The sequence below is a fragment of the Gigantopelta aegis genome, chromosome 11 (assembly GCF_016097555.1).
Source record: "Gigantopelta aegis isolate Gae_Host chromosome 11, Gae_host_genome, whole genome shotgun sequence".
Lineage (NCBI taxonomy): Eukaryota > Metazoa > Mollusca > Gastropoda > Neomphalida > Peltospiridae > Gigantopelta > Gigantopelta aegis.
In genome coordinates this window covers 11,493,856-11,506,421 of record NC_054709.1, presented here as the reverse complement: position 1 = coordinate 11,506,421, position 12,566 = coordinate 11,493,856, and the positions used below count along the sequence as shown (strand labels likewise).

Below are 12,566 nucleotides of genomic sequence, written 5' to 3'. Positions count from 1 at the left end.
CATAATCTAGAAGCCCTGTCGGGCATGGCAATAGTAGTTATTTACTAGCCCAATATTGAATATCACTAGCCATGGGAGTGGGGCTACCATAATCTAGAAGCCCTGTCGGGCATGGCAATAGTAGTTATTTACTAGCCCAATATTGAATATCACTAGCCATGGGAGTGGGGCTACCATAATCTAGAAGCCCTGTCTGGCATGGCAATAGTAGTTATTTACTAGCCCAACATTGAATATCACTAGCCATGGGAGTGGGGCTACCATAATCTAGAAGCCCTGTCTGGCATGGCAATAGTAGTTATTTACTAGCCCAACATTGAATATCACTAGCCATGGGAGTGGGGCTACCATAATCTAGAAGCCCTGTCGGGCATGGCAATAGTAGTTATTTACTAGTCCAACATTGAATATCACTAGCCATGGGAGTGGGGCTACCATAATCTAGAAGCCCTGTCGGGCATGGCAATAGTAGTTATTTACTAGTCCAACATTGAATATCACTAGCCATGGGAGTGGGGCTACCATAATCTAGAAGTCCTGTCGGGCATGGCAATAGTTATTTACTAGCCCAATATTGAATATCACTAGCCATGGGAGTGGGGCTACCATAATGTAGAAGCCCTGTCTGGCATGGCAGTAGTAGTTATTTACTAGCCCAATATTGAATATCACTAGCCATGGGAGTGGGGCTACCATAATCAAAAATCCCTGCTATACATGTATCTAATCTCATTATGATGTGTTGATTACATGAATAACCTTTCAAAACTGAATGGGAATATATTTATTAATATGTTGACCGGCCTCGGTGGCGTCGTGGTTAGGCCATTGGTCTACAGGCTGGTAGGTACTGGGTTCGGATCCCAGTCGAGCCATGGGGTTTTTAATCCAGATACCGACTCCAAACCCTGAGTGAGTGCTCCGCAAGGCTCAATGGGTAGGTGTAAACCACTTGCACCGACCAGTGATCCATAACTGGTTCAACAAAGGCCATGGTTTATGCTATCCTGCCTGTGGGAAGCACAAATAAAAGATCCCTTGCTGCTAATCGGAAAGAGTAGCCCATGTAGTGGCGACAGCGGGTTTCCTCTCAAAATCTGTGTGGTCCTTAACTATATGTCTGACGCCATATAACCGTAAATAAAATGTGTTGAGTGCGTCGTTACATAAAACATTTCTTTCTTTCTTTATTAATATGTTAGAATAGAATCAGCTCCATTAAATGGTTAGAATTCTTTAAATTATTAAACAAATAAAATCATTTATTTTTAGCTCTCAAGGTATGCTGCGGAGCCCACTTGCTAAATCGACCCCTCAGAAGCAGAACGGAAATATTTCTGACAGCGAAATAATACGAACGGGACAAGTGAACAAAAATCTGGCAAAGGACTTTCCCCCTGATAACAGTAACAGGCCGAGGAGCAATGCGTTTACCACAACACAGACCCAATCAGACACTCACGATTCTCAGTTCTGCGTGTCCGATGTCAAGATGATAATTCCGCGTGAAAAGTCCGCCTCGGAGCTACAGGAGGCGGTGAAGAAAGACCAGCGAGTTCGCATCGCTTCGGTCGACAGTGACATCACCGTCCTGACCAACCCGAGCGAGTGCAGTATTTCTGTCATCTCGGAGACGAGTTCCGACAATGACAACACAAAGACGTCGTCAGCCGTTACGTTCGATTCCTTCGATGCGGAAATGCCGACGCTTGTAAACTCTGTCGCGGGCGATTCGTCTCGCAACAAGGAGGTGGTAACTCCGCTGGGCTCTCCTCTGTCGAACAGTATCTGCAGCAGTATGGTGTCGAGTGTGTACCAGAACAGCGTGATAGCGGGAGATGAAATCTCCACGGAGACGGAGTTGCTCGTCAATAAATCGTCCAGTGACGATCTCACCGTTTACGAGGTTGACACTGCAGGTCAAGGTCGTAAAAGTATTTATGATCCCGTTCAGTGTTCGAACAACGTGGAACAAGTGTGTGACCCTGTTTCTCAAAAAGACACTACGGATTCGTTTAACGAGAATTCAAAGGAAGAGGAGGAGAGTTTCCCAGGGGAAGATAACTCTGATGAAGTAGTCACAAGAAGTCGCTCTGCGGCCATCTTGGAACAGCCCTTCACAGATATTGATCACAGACTGAAACTTCATCTGATGATGACCTTGTTTGAAGACACTGAGGACTTTGAGTGTATTTTTCGGGTAAATTATGTCTCTCTTTTCTTACACACTCGTTGGTGAAAACACCATTTATTTAAGGGGACGGGATATAGCTCAGTGGTATAGCGCTCGCCTGATGCGCGATCAGTCTAGGATCGATCCCCGTCGGTGGGCTCATTAGGCTATTTCTCGTTCCAGCCACTGCTCCACAGCTGGTGTAACAAAGGCCGTGGTATGTACTATCCTGTCTGTGGGATGGTGCATATAAAAGATCCCTTGCTGCTAATCGGAAAGAGTAGCCCATGAAGTCTCAATATCTGTGTGGTCCTTAACTATATGTCCGATGCCATATAACCGTAAATAAAATGTGTTGAGTGTGTCGTTAAATAAAACAGTTCCTTCCTTCCTTTCATTTATTTATGATAACACATGTTTATTCTCGATTTAAAGGCATACGAGTGGCTGTTCCTAGATGATGACTCGGTCACCACAGCCATACCATCCAATGAGAAAAATCGCATGATCAAAATTGATTGCATAAGTTACTAAAGCACCATGGGCTGTAAATAGGATGTATTTGGAAAAGACGTATTAATTTATATTAAACCTGGTTTTTAGAGTATATGTAAAAGATGTATTAATAATTTAATTTATATTAAACCTGGTTTTAGAGGATATGTAAAAGATGTATTAATTTATATTATTACCCCAGCAGGCACTCATAACGGGGAAAATAAAAATCATAATTTCTCATCATGCATTGGTCTAACGAACAATACTATTGGATGATTTGACGCTTACAAACCATTGACCGTGTCGGTACTAAATATGATGTCATCACGATTTGGCAAACACGCACAATGAAGTTATAGCAATACTCAGAACAGTGCGTAAAGTGGTTTATATATTGTTTCTATACATGGGAATGTATGTGTGTCGAAAATAAAGGTTTTTAGAGAAAAAAATTGCTCGGATAATAAATAGAATAGCAAACTCGGTACCAGTTATTTTGAAATTTATGTTATAATTTTCAGTTGTCACGAGCTTTGTTATTATCAAACTTATGTCCCAAGTGAAATAATTTTCAGTTGTTATGAGCTTTAGCGAGTGACAAATGAAAATTATTTCACTGGTAACTCGTTTATTATCCCTATTTAAACCTGTTTTTTAGAGGATGTGTAAGATATAGAATATTACATTCGTGTTCATTGGATAAGATTTATCTTACAACTCGTTTAAAAATGTATCTAGTTTGCTTTCACTCATTAAATACATTTTAAAATAACTTCTAACGTCAATGTTTTTTATTGACCAATCATACAGTATTCTCTGTGTATTGAATAAATTTAAAACTGGGTTCTGTATTTTTAGGGTAAATGATATATAATATATGTTTGTACCAGGGGTGGGAATTCTCCTTGGATCAGCTGTTTTTCTCTCATGGAACATTGTTTTTCCTCGCATTTTAATCGTCCTTTCCTCCAAAATGTGTCAGATGGCACAGATTTTAACGTAGGATTTCAAGAATTTCTGGGACACCTCTAGATTTCCTCTATTTTTACAGTTCACCAATTCCAACCCCATCTGAATGATTCTAAAACAGGATTTTACAAATTAGGGTCACGACCTCATAAAGGAGTACTTAACATCTGCATATTATGGAAATCCCGTAAAGTCGTGAAAAATAAAAAAAGGTTGATATTTAATTAATTTCAATGAAAATGTTATTGATAATCCTATAAAAATCCTTTTTTAACAAATCTCAAATATGAAGGAAGGACATGTTTTATTTAATGACACACTCAACACATTTTACTTACGGTTATATGGAAATAAGGAAATGTTTTATTTAACGACGCACTAAACACATTTTATTTACGGTTATATGGCGTCGTACATATGGTTGAGGACCACACAGATAGTGAGAGAGGAAACCTGCTGTTGCCACTTCATGGGCTACTCTTTTCGATCAGCAGCAAGGGATCTTTTATATGCACCATCCCACAGGTAGGATAGCACATACCACGGCCTTTAATGTACCAGTCATGATGCACTTGCTGTAACGAGAAATAGCCCAATGGGCCCACTGACGGGTATTGATCCCAGACCGACCGTGCATCAAGCAAATGCTGTAGCACTGGGCTACATCCCACCTGCAAGTCTCAGATAGGGTCACGATAGAAAATTACTTTTTAAGTAGTAATGGAATTTGTTTGGTAAGTACTGATAAAGCCTTATAAATTGTATTTTCAGTCGGATATTGTTCAGTATCTTATAGAAGAGGAGTTTAGTGGAATCTTCATAATGACATCGGCAAAATTCTACATTCTCCGAGTTGCACAAGACGCCTCGAGGTTTGTACATAAACATTTTTTTTTATCCGAGGCCCTGTTCTTATAAAATGTTTTCGAGTCTCAGACCTCTGAAAATTGCGAGAACGGTCGTTTCGTTTGCGCATTCTTTGCGAAAATTACTTTTACGTAACCTGTTTTTTCTTTGCAAGCCCAAAATTTCGGAGCATCATTTACTTGGATTTAACGGGTTATGCAAGAAGGAAATGGGTTACCTGGATTTATTTCTGCGTAACTGATAAAATGGGTCATGCAGATTTTCATTTCTCAGATACCTGAGTTTTATAGTTCATCCCATCCTTCGACAAACATTTTTGTTTTTTTGTAAATAATTTCAGTTTGGTTTGATGTAAGAAGAAAAGTAAAAGTGTTTTGGAAGTAACAAAAAATTACTATTTTTGTGTGCAATTTAGAAAACAATCTTCTAAAAAATAAATAACTTGGAGTAAATTCCATAGTATAAAAAAGGTGTTCCCTGTGGGAAGGGCTATGGAGTGTATACAAAAATGTTTGAGTTTTTTGGTAAATAATTTCAGTTTGGTTTGATGTAAGAAGAAAAGTAAAAGTGTTTTGGAAATAACAAAACTTTTAAAAATTTGTGTGCAATTTAGAAAACAATCGGCTCAGAAATAACTAACTTTTATTATCCATATGGTTCAACATAACCGAGTTAATAAATATCATACAAAGCACACGTGTAATAGCAAGTGTAATGACATAATTTTGGGAAGCGACGTCATAACATTATGCTGCTTCTCCAGTCCTCGCTCAGACTGTGCATTTGAAATATGATGTCATTTCGTCGTCACCTTCTAGTTGTGGCTGAAACATTTTGAGTTGGGTCTTATTATTCATAAAGAAAACAACTCTAATAATATGGATAATAAAGAAATTATTACACTCGGGTGTTAGTCGTACTGATTTTACAAAACACGTGTCAGGATTCATGTATTACCATCGCTCTCGCTCGGGCAATACAAAAATCCTGACACTCGTTAAGTAAAATCAGTATGACGCACACGCAAGTGTAATAATCTGTATTTAGTAAATACCGTAGTATGTAAAAAGATGTTCCCTGTGGGAAGGACTATGGAGTGTATACCACCAAATCAAATCACATTAATGACAATGAAAAATGTATTTGATTGGCTGGGGAAAAAAAAGGGTTTTTTTATTTTAAATTCTTTGATTATTTAAAAATTGTAATTGTCAGAAAAAGTATTGTATATTTGTTTAACATTTTCTTTTTGTGTCTGTAAAAGCTCAGTTGATTTGCTCATGAAAGCATGGTGTTTGTATTTTTAGGGAAAATCCACTTGATTCGTTTCTCTTTAGTGAAAATCATGTTGATTGGCTAAAAACATGGTATTTTGCAGTTAAAATCCATTTTTATTGACAGAAAACATTGTAATCATTATTAATAACAATGCTTTTGATTGGCTAACACTTTTTCTTTATTTTAGTGAAAACCCAGCCGATTGGCTGAAGACTGTGGACATTCAGCCAGTGCCTGAACTGCGCTACATTGACATGGGTCTGGGATGTCAGAGTTTCCGTCTCGAGTTCCGCACCGAATGTTCGTGTTACAATTTTATTGTCAGAGATGAAAGCAGGTGTAAAAAGTTTGTCGATTTTCTGGAAGGTTTGTATTAATAATTTTGTTCAGGGTCTTTTTTTTTTTTTTTTTTCTCTAAGTTGTTTTTTTGTGTATTTGTTCGGGGAGGGTGGGTCATTGGGGTTTTTGGGTTTTTTTTTTTTTGGGGGGGGGGGGGGGGGGTTAAATTGTGTTTATTTTCAGTTATGGTGCAAGCACATTTCTGTCCCGGACCAGGCCACTGGCTATCCAGAGATGTGGCCCGTGACAGACATGCTTGAAACCGTAGTGGTATATGGGTATGTTAAAGGTTCTCTCTCTCTCTCTCTCTCTCTCTCTCTCTCTCTCTCTCTCTCTCTCCCTCTCCCTCTCCATCTCCCTCTCCCTCTCCCTCTCCCTCTCCCTCTCCCTCCCTCCCTCCCTCTCTCCCTCCCTCCCGCTCTCTCTCTCTCCCTCCCTCCCGCTCTCTCTCGCTCTCTCTCAAGCATATTTGTCCTGGACTGGATGGCACAGTGGACGAGTTAATTGGTTTAAGGCTGGGAGGTACAGGGTTCACATCCTGGTACCGGTTCCCACCCAGAGTGAGTTTAAAGACTCAGTAGGAAGGTGTAAGACCACTACACCATCTTCTCTCTCACTCTATAACCATTAACTGACCACTGATCCACTGTCCTGTTGCTTGGGGGGGGGGGGGGGGGGGGGGGCAGGCAGAGGGTTTCGAGGAAGGGGGAAATTGTGCTTATATTCACAAACGTTTTTTCTCAATCTTTCATTCATTCATTCATATAACCGTAAATAAAAGTGTTGAGTGTGTCATCAAATAAAACATTGCCTTCTTCTTCATTCATTCATTCATTCTTTCAATATTTCATTCATTCAATCTTTCATTAAATTTTCACTCATTCGGTCTTTCTTTAATTCATTCATTCAGTCAGTCAGTCTTTCATTCATTCATTCATTCATTTATTCTTTCATTCATTCATTTATTTCGTTCATTCATTTCATTCATTCATTCATTCATTCATTCATTTATTGTTGTTATTTCAGGTATTATTCAGCAGAATCCTCTGAACCAGCTGTACGAGCGACTGGACGTGAAGATCCACAAAGACGCGAGCCCGAACTCACTCGACTTGCTGCGGAAAGAGGTGCTCAGGCAGACGGACGACGACGGCGGGCCCACTGTTCTAGTCCGATACGTGATGGGCTATCTCGTCAGAGGTGAGCACTTGTCACATTGGAGGGGTGGGATGTAGCCCAGTGGTAAGCGTTCGCTTGATGCGCGATCGGTCTGGGATCGATCCCTGGTTGGTCTGGGATCGATTCCCGTCGGTGGGCCCATTGGGCTATTTCTCGCTCCAGCCAGTGCACCACGACTGGTATATCAAAGGCTGTGGTATGTGCTATCCTGTCTGTGGGATGGTGCATATAAAAGATCTCTTGCTGCTAATCGAAAAGAGTAGCCCATGAAGTGGCGACAGCTGGTTTCCTCTGTCAATAACCGTTTAGTCCTTAACGATATGTCCAACGCCATATAACCCTAAATAAAATGTCTTGAGTGCGTCGTTAAATAAAACATTTCTTCCTTTGTCAGATTGGCATTTTTCTCTTACCTTTTTAAAACCTTTTTGTTTTCTTATCTTTACTCAGAGGTCCTGTTATACAGGGTTCGAAATTCGCCTAAAAATATGATGGCCTAAAAAAATAATTATGCATGTTGGCAAATTATGGTAAACGAACCACGAGCAAGATTTTAAGGTGGAATGCAAATATTAATAGTGGCTCATATGCTATAGCTCATAGATAATATTATTTGGGCAACTAACGCCATTATTTTTTAAATATTTAAGTCGCCCAAACAGGACATTGGTCGCATTTGGCGACCTGGCCACAGGCCGTTTCGAGCCCTGGTTATAACATATTAACTCATGTCCAGGGTAAACTTGACCTAACAGAGTTAGTAAAAAGCATACGAAGCACATGTATAATAACAAGTGTAAAGATGTAATAACATGACATTGCTTCCCCAGGCTTAGCTTATCAAAATGACGTCATTTTGTCATCTCCTTCTAGCTGTGGTTGAAACGGTCCTTGTTTTGCGTTAAAAAAAATATATTAAAAAAAGGATAATAGATATAATAAAGAAATTTTTACTCTCGCATGCAAGTCGTACTGATTTTACAAAAGTTGTGTCAGGGTTCATGTATATTACCCTCGCTCTCATTGGACCCAACGAAAATGTTTTTAAAAAGCAAAAAAAAAGGTACTTGAATGTATGTAGGAGGTTACTGGTACCCAAGCCCCCTCCCCTTGGATATGCGTCCTCTGTAATAATTTATTATTAAAATCATAATTGCACGTCTACAGGTCACAATCTGCAGTATCCGATTAGCTTTGTGATATCGAGTACGGAGATCTGCCTGGTGAGGGAGAACCATCAATGGCCACAGCCTCGACTCCAGTCCCCGCTCTCACAGTCTGATGTGGGCAAACCTTTCACCGTGCTAGAGAGACAGGCCATCAACAACATCGCCACAGTCGTACGTTATTATCTGTTCCCTCTCTCTCTTTGTGTGTGTCTCTCTCTCTCTCTCTTTCTTTCTCTCTCTCTTCTCTCTCTCTCTCTCTGTCTGTCTGTCTGTCTGTCACTCACTCTCTCTCTCTCTGAGACTGACTTTGGCTCTCTATCTCTGTCTCTTTTTTCTCTCTCTCATTCTTTCTTTCTCTCTGTCTCAGAGACTGACATTGGCAAACCCTTCACTGTGCTAGAGACAGGCCATTATTAATATTGCTACTTTTGTATCTCTCTTTGTCTGTGTCTGTGTGTGTCTGTGTCTGTCTGTCTGTCTGTCTCTCTCTCTCTCTCTCTCTCTCTCTCTCTCTCTCTCTCTCTCTCTCTCTCTCTCTCTCTCTCTCTATGTATATGTCCCTCTCTCTTTCTCTCTCTCTCTCTCTCTCTCTGTCTCTCTCTCTCTGTCTCTCTTGCTCTCTCTCAGAGACTAACATTAGCAAATCCTTCACTAAAAGTGTATATAAAAGATTACTTGTTATCAATAACAAAATGTATCGGAATTACCAAATGCTTTTTTACGTCCAATAAGTGGTGATTAATTAATCAACGTGCTTAAGTGGTGTCGTTAAACACAGAAAAATTTAATTTTAGGCACTCCATGATTTTTCCGTTCTTATTTACCAGGAGATTTCCACAGAGGAGAAGACAAGAATGCGAATCACATTCTTTAACGAGAAATCGGGCGATGAAACGTGTTGGCAGATCACCATGGAATCCTCAAACGGAACCCAGGCACTGGTTGACGCAATCAGAGAACCATGGGAGACAGCATTCGGTGTCGACCTTGATGTAGCCATGGTTACCTTTGATGAAACCATGGTTACCTTTGATGAATGATGATGGCTACCTGTTTCACACATTCCGCATTGTACACCAATAGCTGATGTATATTTTTGTTATGGGGTGTCGTTTAGACATTTATTCACTAATTCATTCCGGATTGTGCCAAAATCTGAATTAGGAGCTGTTGAACAAGTGATCACATTTGAAAACACAATTTCTGTAAACGTTTAAGTCTTACACAGTGTGTATTTCAACCCTCAATTATATAGTGGGTTGAATACATTTAAGACTAATTATTTTTAATGGCACGGAATAGAAATGATGTATTTCACCATACTGAAGTCATGGTTTTATCTGAATGTTTTTTCATGTCTGTGACATTAATATTAATATCATTTTTCATTAATCAGAAGTAATCTTTTCAACAGATCTGGTAATATATGTTGGTGCTTATTTTTCAAAAGCATTAACATATAGAACTTGTCATTTTGTTCATTGATATGTACATATGTCGTTATACAAATTCACATTTAAGATATGACATTGTAGATATATTACCAATATGTACAGGCACGTGTCGTTTTAGTCCCCTACTAGTCCAACCAGAGGGGACTATAGGTTTCATCTCTATCTTTTTGTCCGTCTGTCCCACATATAGTTTTCCAGATATTTTTTTACAAAGCCTTGAGATATTGTCCTGGGCGCCGTTCCATGAAGTGATCTTAGCCCTAAGATTACCTTAAACACACTTACTTAGGGCTAAGATCGCTTCGTGGATAGGGGCCCTGAAATTTTGTGTTTAGCTGTATTATGTAAGTTTTAACTTTCACAGCGATTTACCCATTTTTTATAGAGTTATGGCCCTTGAACTTAGGAGATATGAACATTTATTTTCTTTACTTTTTTTTTCAGAAGCCCTTGAGATATTAACCTTAAATTTTGTGTATATCTTTGTCATGTACTGTTACAGATTAAAAGATTTAGTTTGACTTTCATGGCAATTTACCTGTTTTCGATGATGTTATGGCTCTTGAGATATAAAAATTAGTTTTCCAGACTTGATATGAAATTTTGTACATACCTTTTATCATGTAATGTTACTGATCAAGTTTAACTTTTATGGTGATTTACCCACTTTTCACAGAAGTATGGCCCTTGAATGTAGGAGATACGAAAAACATTTGAGTTAGTACAGTTGAAATTGTGTGGTCTTGCCCACTTTTCAGAGTTATGGCCCTTGAATGTAGGAGATAAGAAAAACATTTGAGTTCAGTACAGTTGAAATTGTGTGGTCTTGCCCACTTTTCAGAGTTATGGCCCTTGAATTTAGGAGATAAGAAAAACATTTTGAGTTCGGTACAGTTGAAATTGTGTGGTCTTGCCCACTTTTCAGAGTTATGATCCTTGAATTTAGGAGATACGAAAAACATTTGAGTTAGTACAGTTGAAATTGTGTGGTCTTGCCCACTTTTCACAGAGTTATGGCCCTTGAATTTAGGAGATGCGAAAAACATTTTGAGTTCGGTAGGGGACATGCATTGCTTTAGCAGTCCTCTCATAACGCTTGTTAACAGTTCTGTTTAAAAAAAAAAATTCACAGTTGGGATATGACAGTGTAAACATTATTAATATGATTGTACAGGTATAAATGTCTTTTTAATAATTCTGCTTTAATATTAAGTGTGGGGATATAACAGTATTATGTACATGTAGCATATTATCAATATGTACTGGTACAGATGTCTTTAATACAGTTCCATTAAAACAAATTTAAGAAGTAATGGTATATATTACAGTGTAATTATATTATGAATATGATTGGATAAACAGTTGGTATTCAGGGCACAATATTTCACGAGAATCGTCGTTCTGTTCGCGTGTCGGTTATGCAACTTTAAAATCACGTGAACCGCCAATCGGTTATGTGGAGAACAGTTACATTCTAAAATTAAAAGTACCATATATTAGTAATGAAAGTGAAAATCAGTTTATGATTTTAAATACATTTGAGCCACCAATGTAGCACAGAACTGTAGTTCAAGTGTTTTAGGATTAGGTAGGCCTAACTCGATCGGTTACGAGAACTATATTCACGTAACCAAACTGAACAATCGGTTACCCAAGTAAAACTTATGTGAATTGATTTCCAGTTACCTAAGATTTTGAAATATTGACCCCTGGTATTTGACAGTGTAAACATATTATCGATATGATTTTAACAGTTTGTAAATGACAGTGTAAATATATTATTGATATGATTGTAACAGTTGATATACGACAGTGTAAACATTATCGATGTGATTGTAACAGTTTGTATACGACTGTGTAAAAATTATCAATATGATTGTAACAGTTTGTATATGACAGTGTAAACATATCAATATGTTCAGCTCAACATCTTTAACAATTCTGTTTCTCTATTTGCATAAACAGTCGTGTCTTTTTTTTTTTATTGTTTTGTCTTAATGCAGTCAATAGGTGAGAGATAGGTTTTACTTTTCCGACAACAGCAACAACGGCAGTATTTGTGTCTGGCTCCAATATTTAATTTTTCGCACTTCTAGTTCCACTTCTCACAGACTGTAAGTCTTAGATTTAAGAGACTTCAGTTATGGTAGCATCTTGTTCATCATTATTGTTCATCTCGGTGGATATTAATTTTTTTAGTTTTTTGTTAAATGATTTACATTTTGAAAATAATTTTCCTCAGTAATTCTTTTTCTTTTTTTTAAAACTAGACTATTCCTAATTGTTAGATCTTAAAAACATTGTCACAGATTATTTCTTTATTCATCAAATCAGTTTGAAAACATCGCCACATATTATTTCTGTATTCACCGAATCTCTTTGTATTACGTGAGACATTTAATTCTGTGAAATTCCTGTTTTTAGATTTATGTAGATTAGGTTTCACATGAACTGGTGCTAATTATTACGGACTGTACAGGTGGATCTTAATTATACTAGTTTAGCCAAGATTAAATTGTTTTCTCTTTCCATTTTTTTTTTTTTTTTACTTATTATTTTTTAAAAGCTATTTTGTAGGGTATTTTTTCACCATTTTCTATTATTTAAAAAATTTCCTTTATAGTTCTTTTTCTTAATTTT

The 12,566-nt window shown here is 38.0% G+C and overlaps 1 protein-coding gene across 1 annotated transcript in view; it reads left to right on the top strand.

Annotated features, from left to right (window-relative positions):
- LOC121385658 (serine/threonine-protein kinase 11-interacting protein-like) overlaps positions 1 to 12,566 on the top strand; it is a 46,614-nt gene extending 34,048 nt beyond the window's left edge. Inside the window, exons 16-21 of the mRNA XM_041516418.1 lie at positions 1,273 to 2,200; positions 4,412 to 4,512; positions 5,973 to 6,151; positions 7,151 to 7,324; positions 8,471 to 8,643; positions 9,300 to 12,566. Coding sequence (XP_041372352.1) covers positions 1,273 to 2,200; positions 4,412 to 4,512; positions 5,973 to 6,151; positions 7,151 to 7,324; positions 8,471 to 8,643; positions 9,300 to 9,512 — 1,768 coding nt within the window. The 3' untranslated portion in view covers positions 9,513 to 12,566. The remainder of the gene's footprint in view (positions 1 to 1,272; positions 2,201 to 4,411; positions 4,513 to 5,972; positions 6,152 to 7,150; positions 7,325 to 8,470; positions 8,644 to 9,299) is intronic.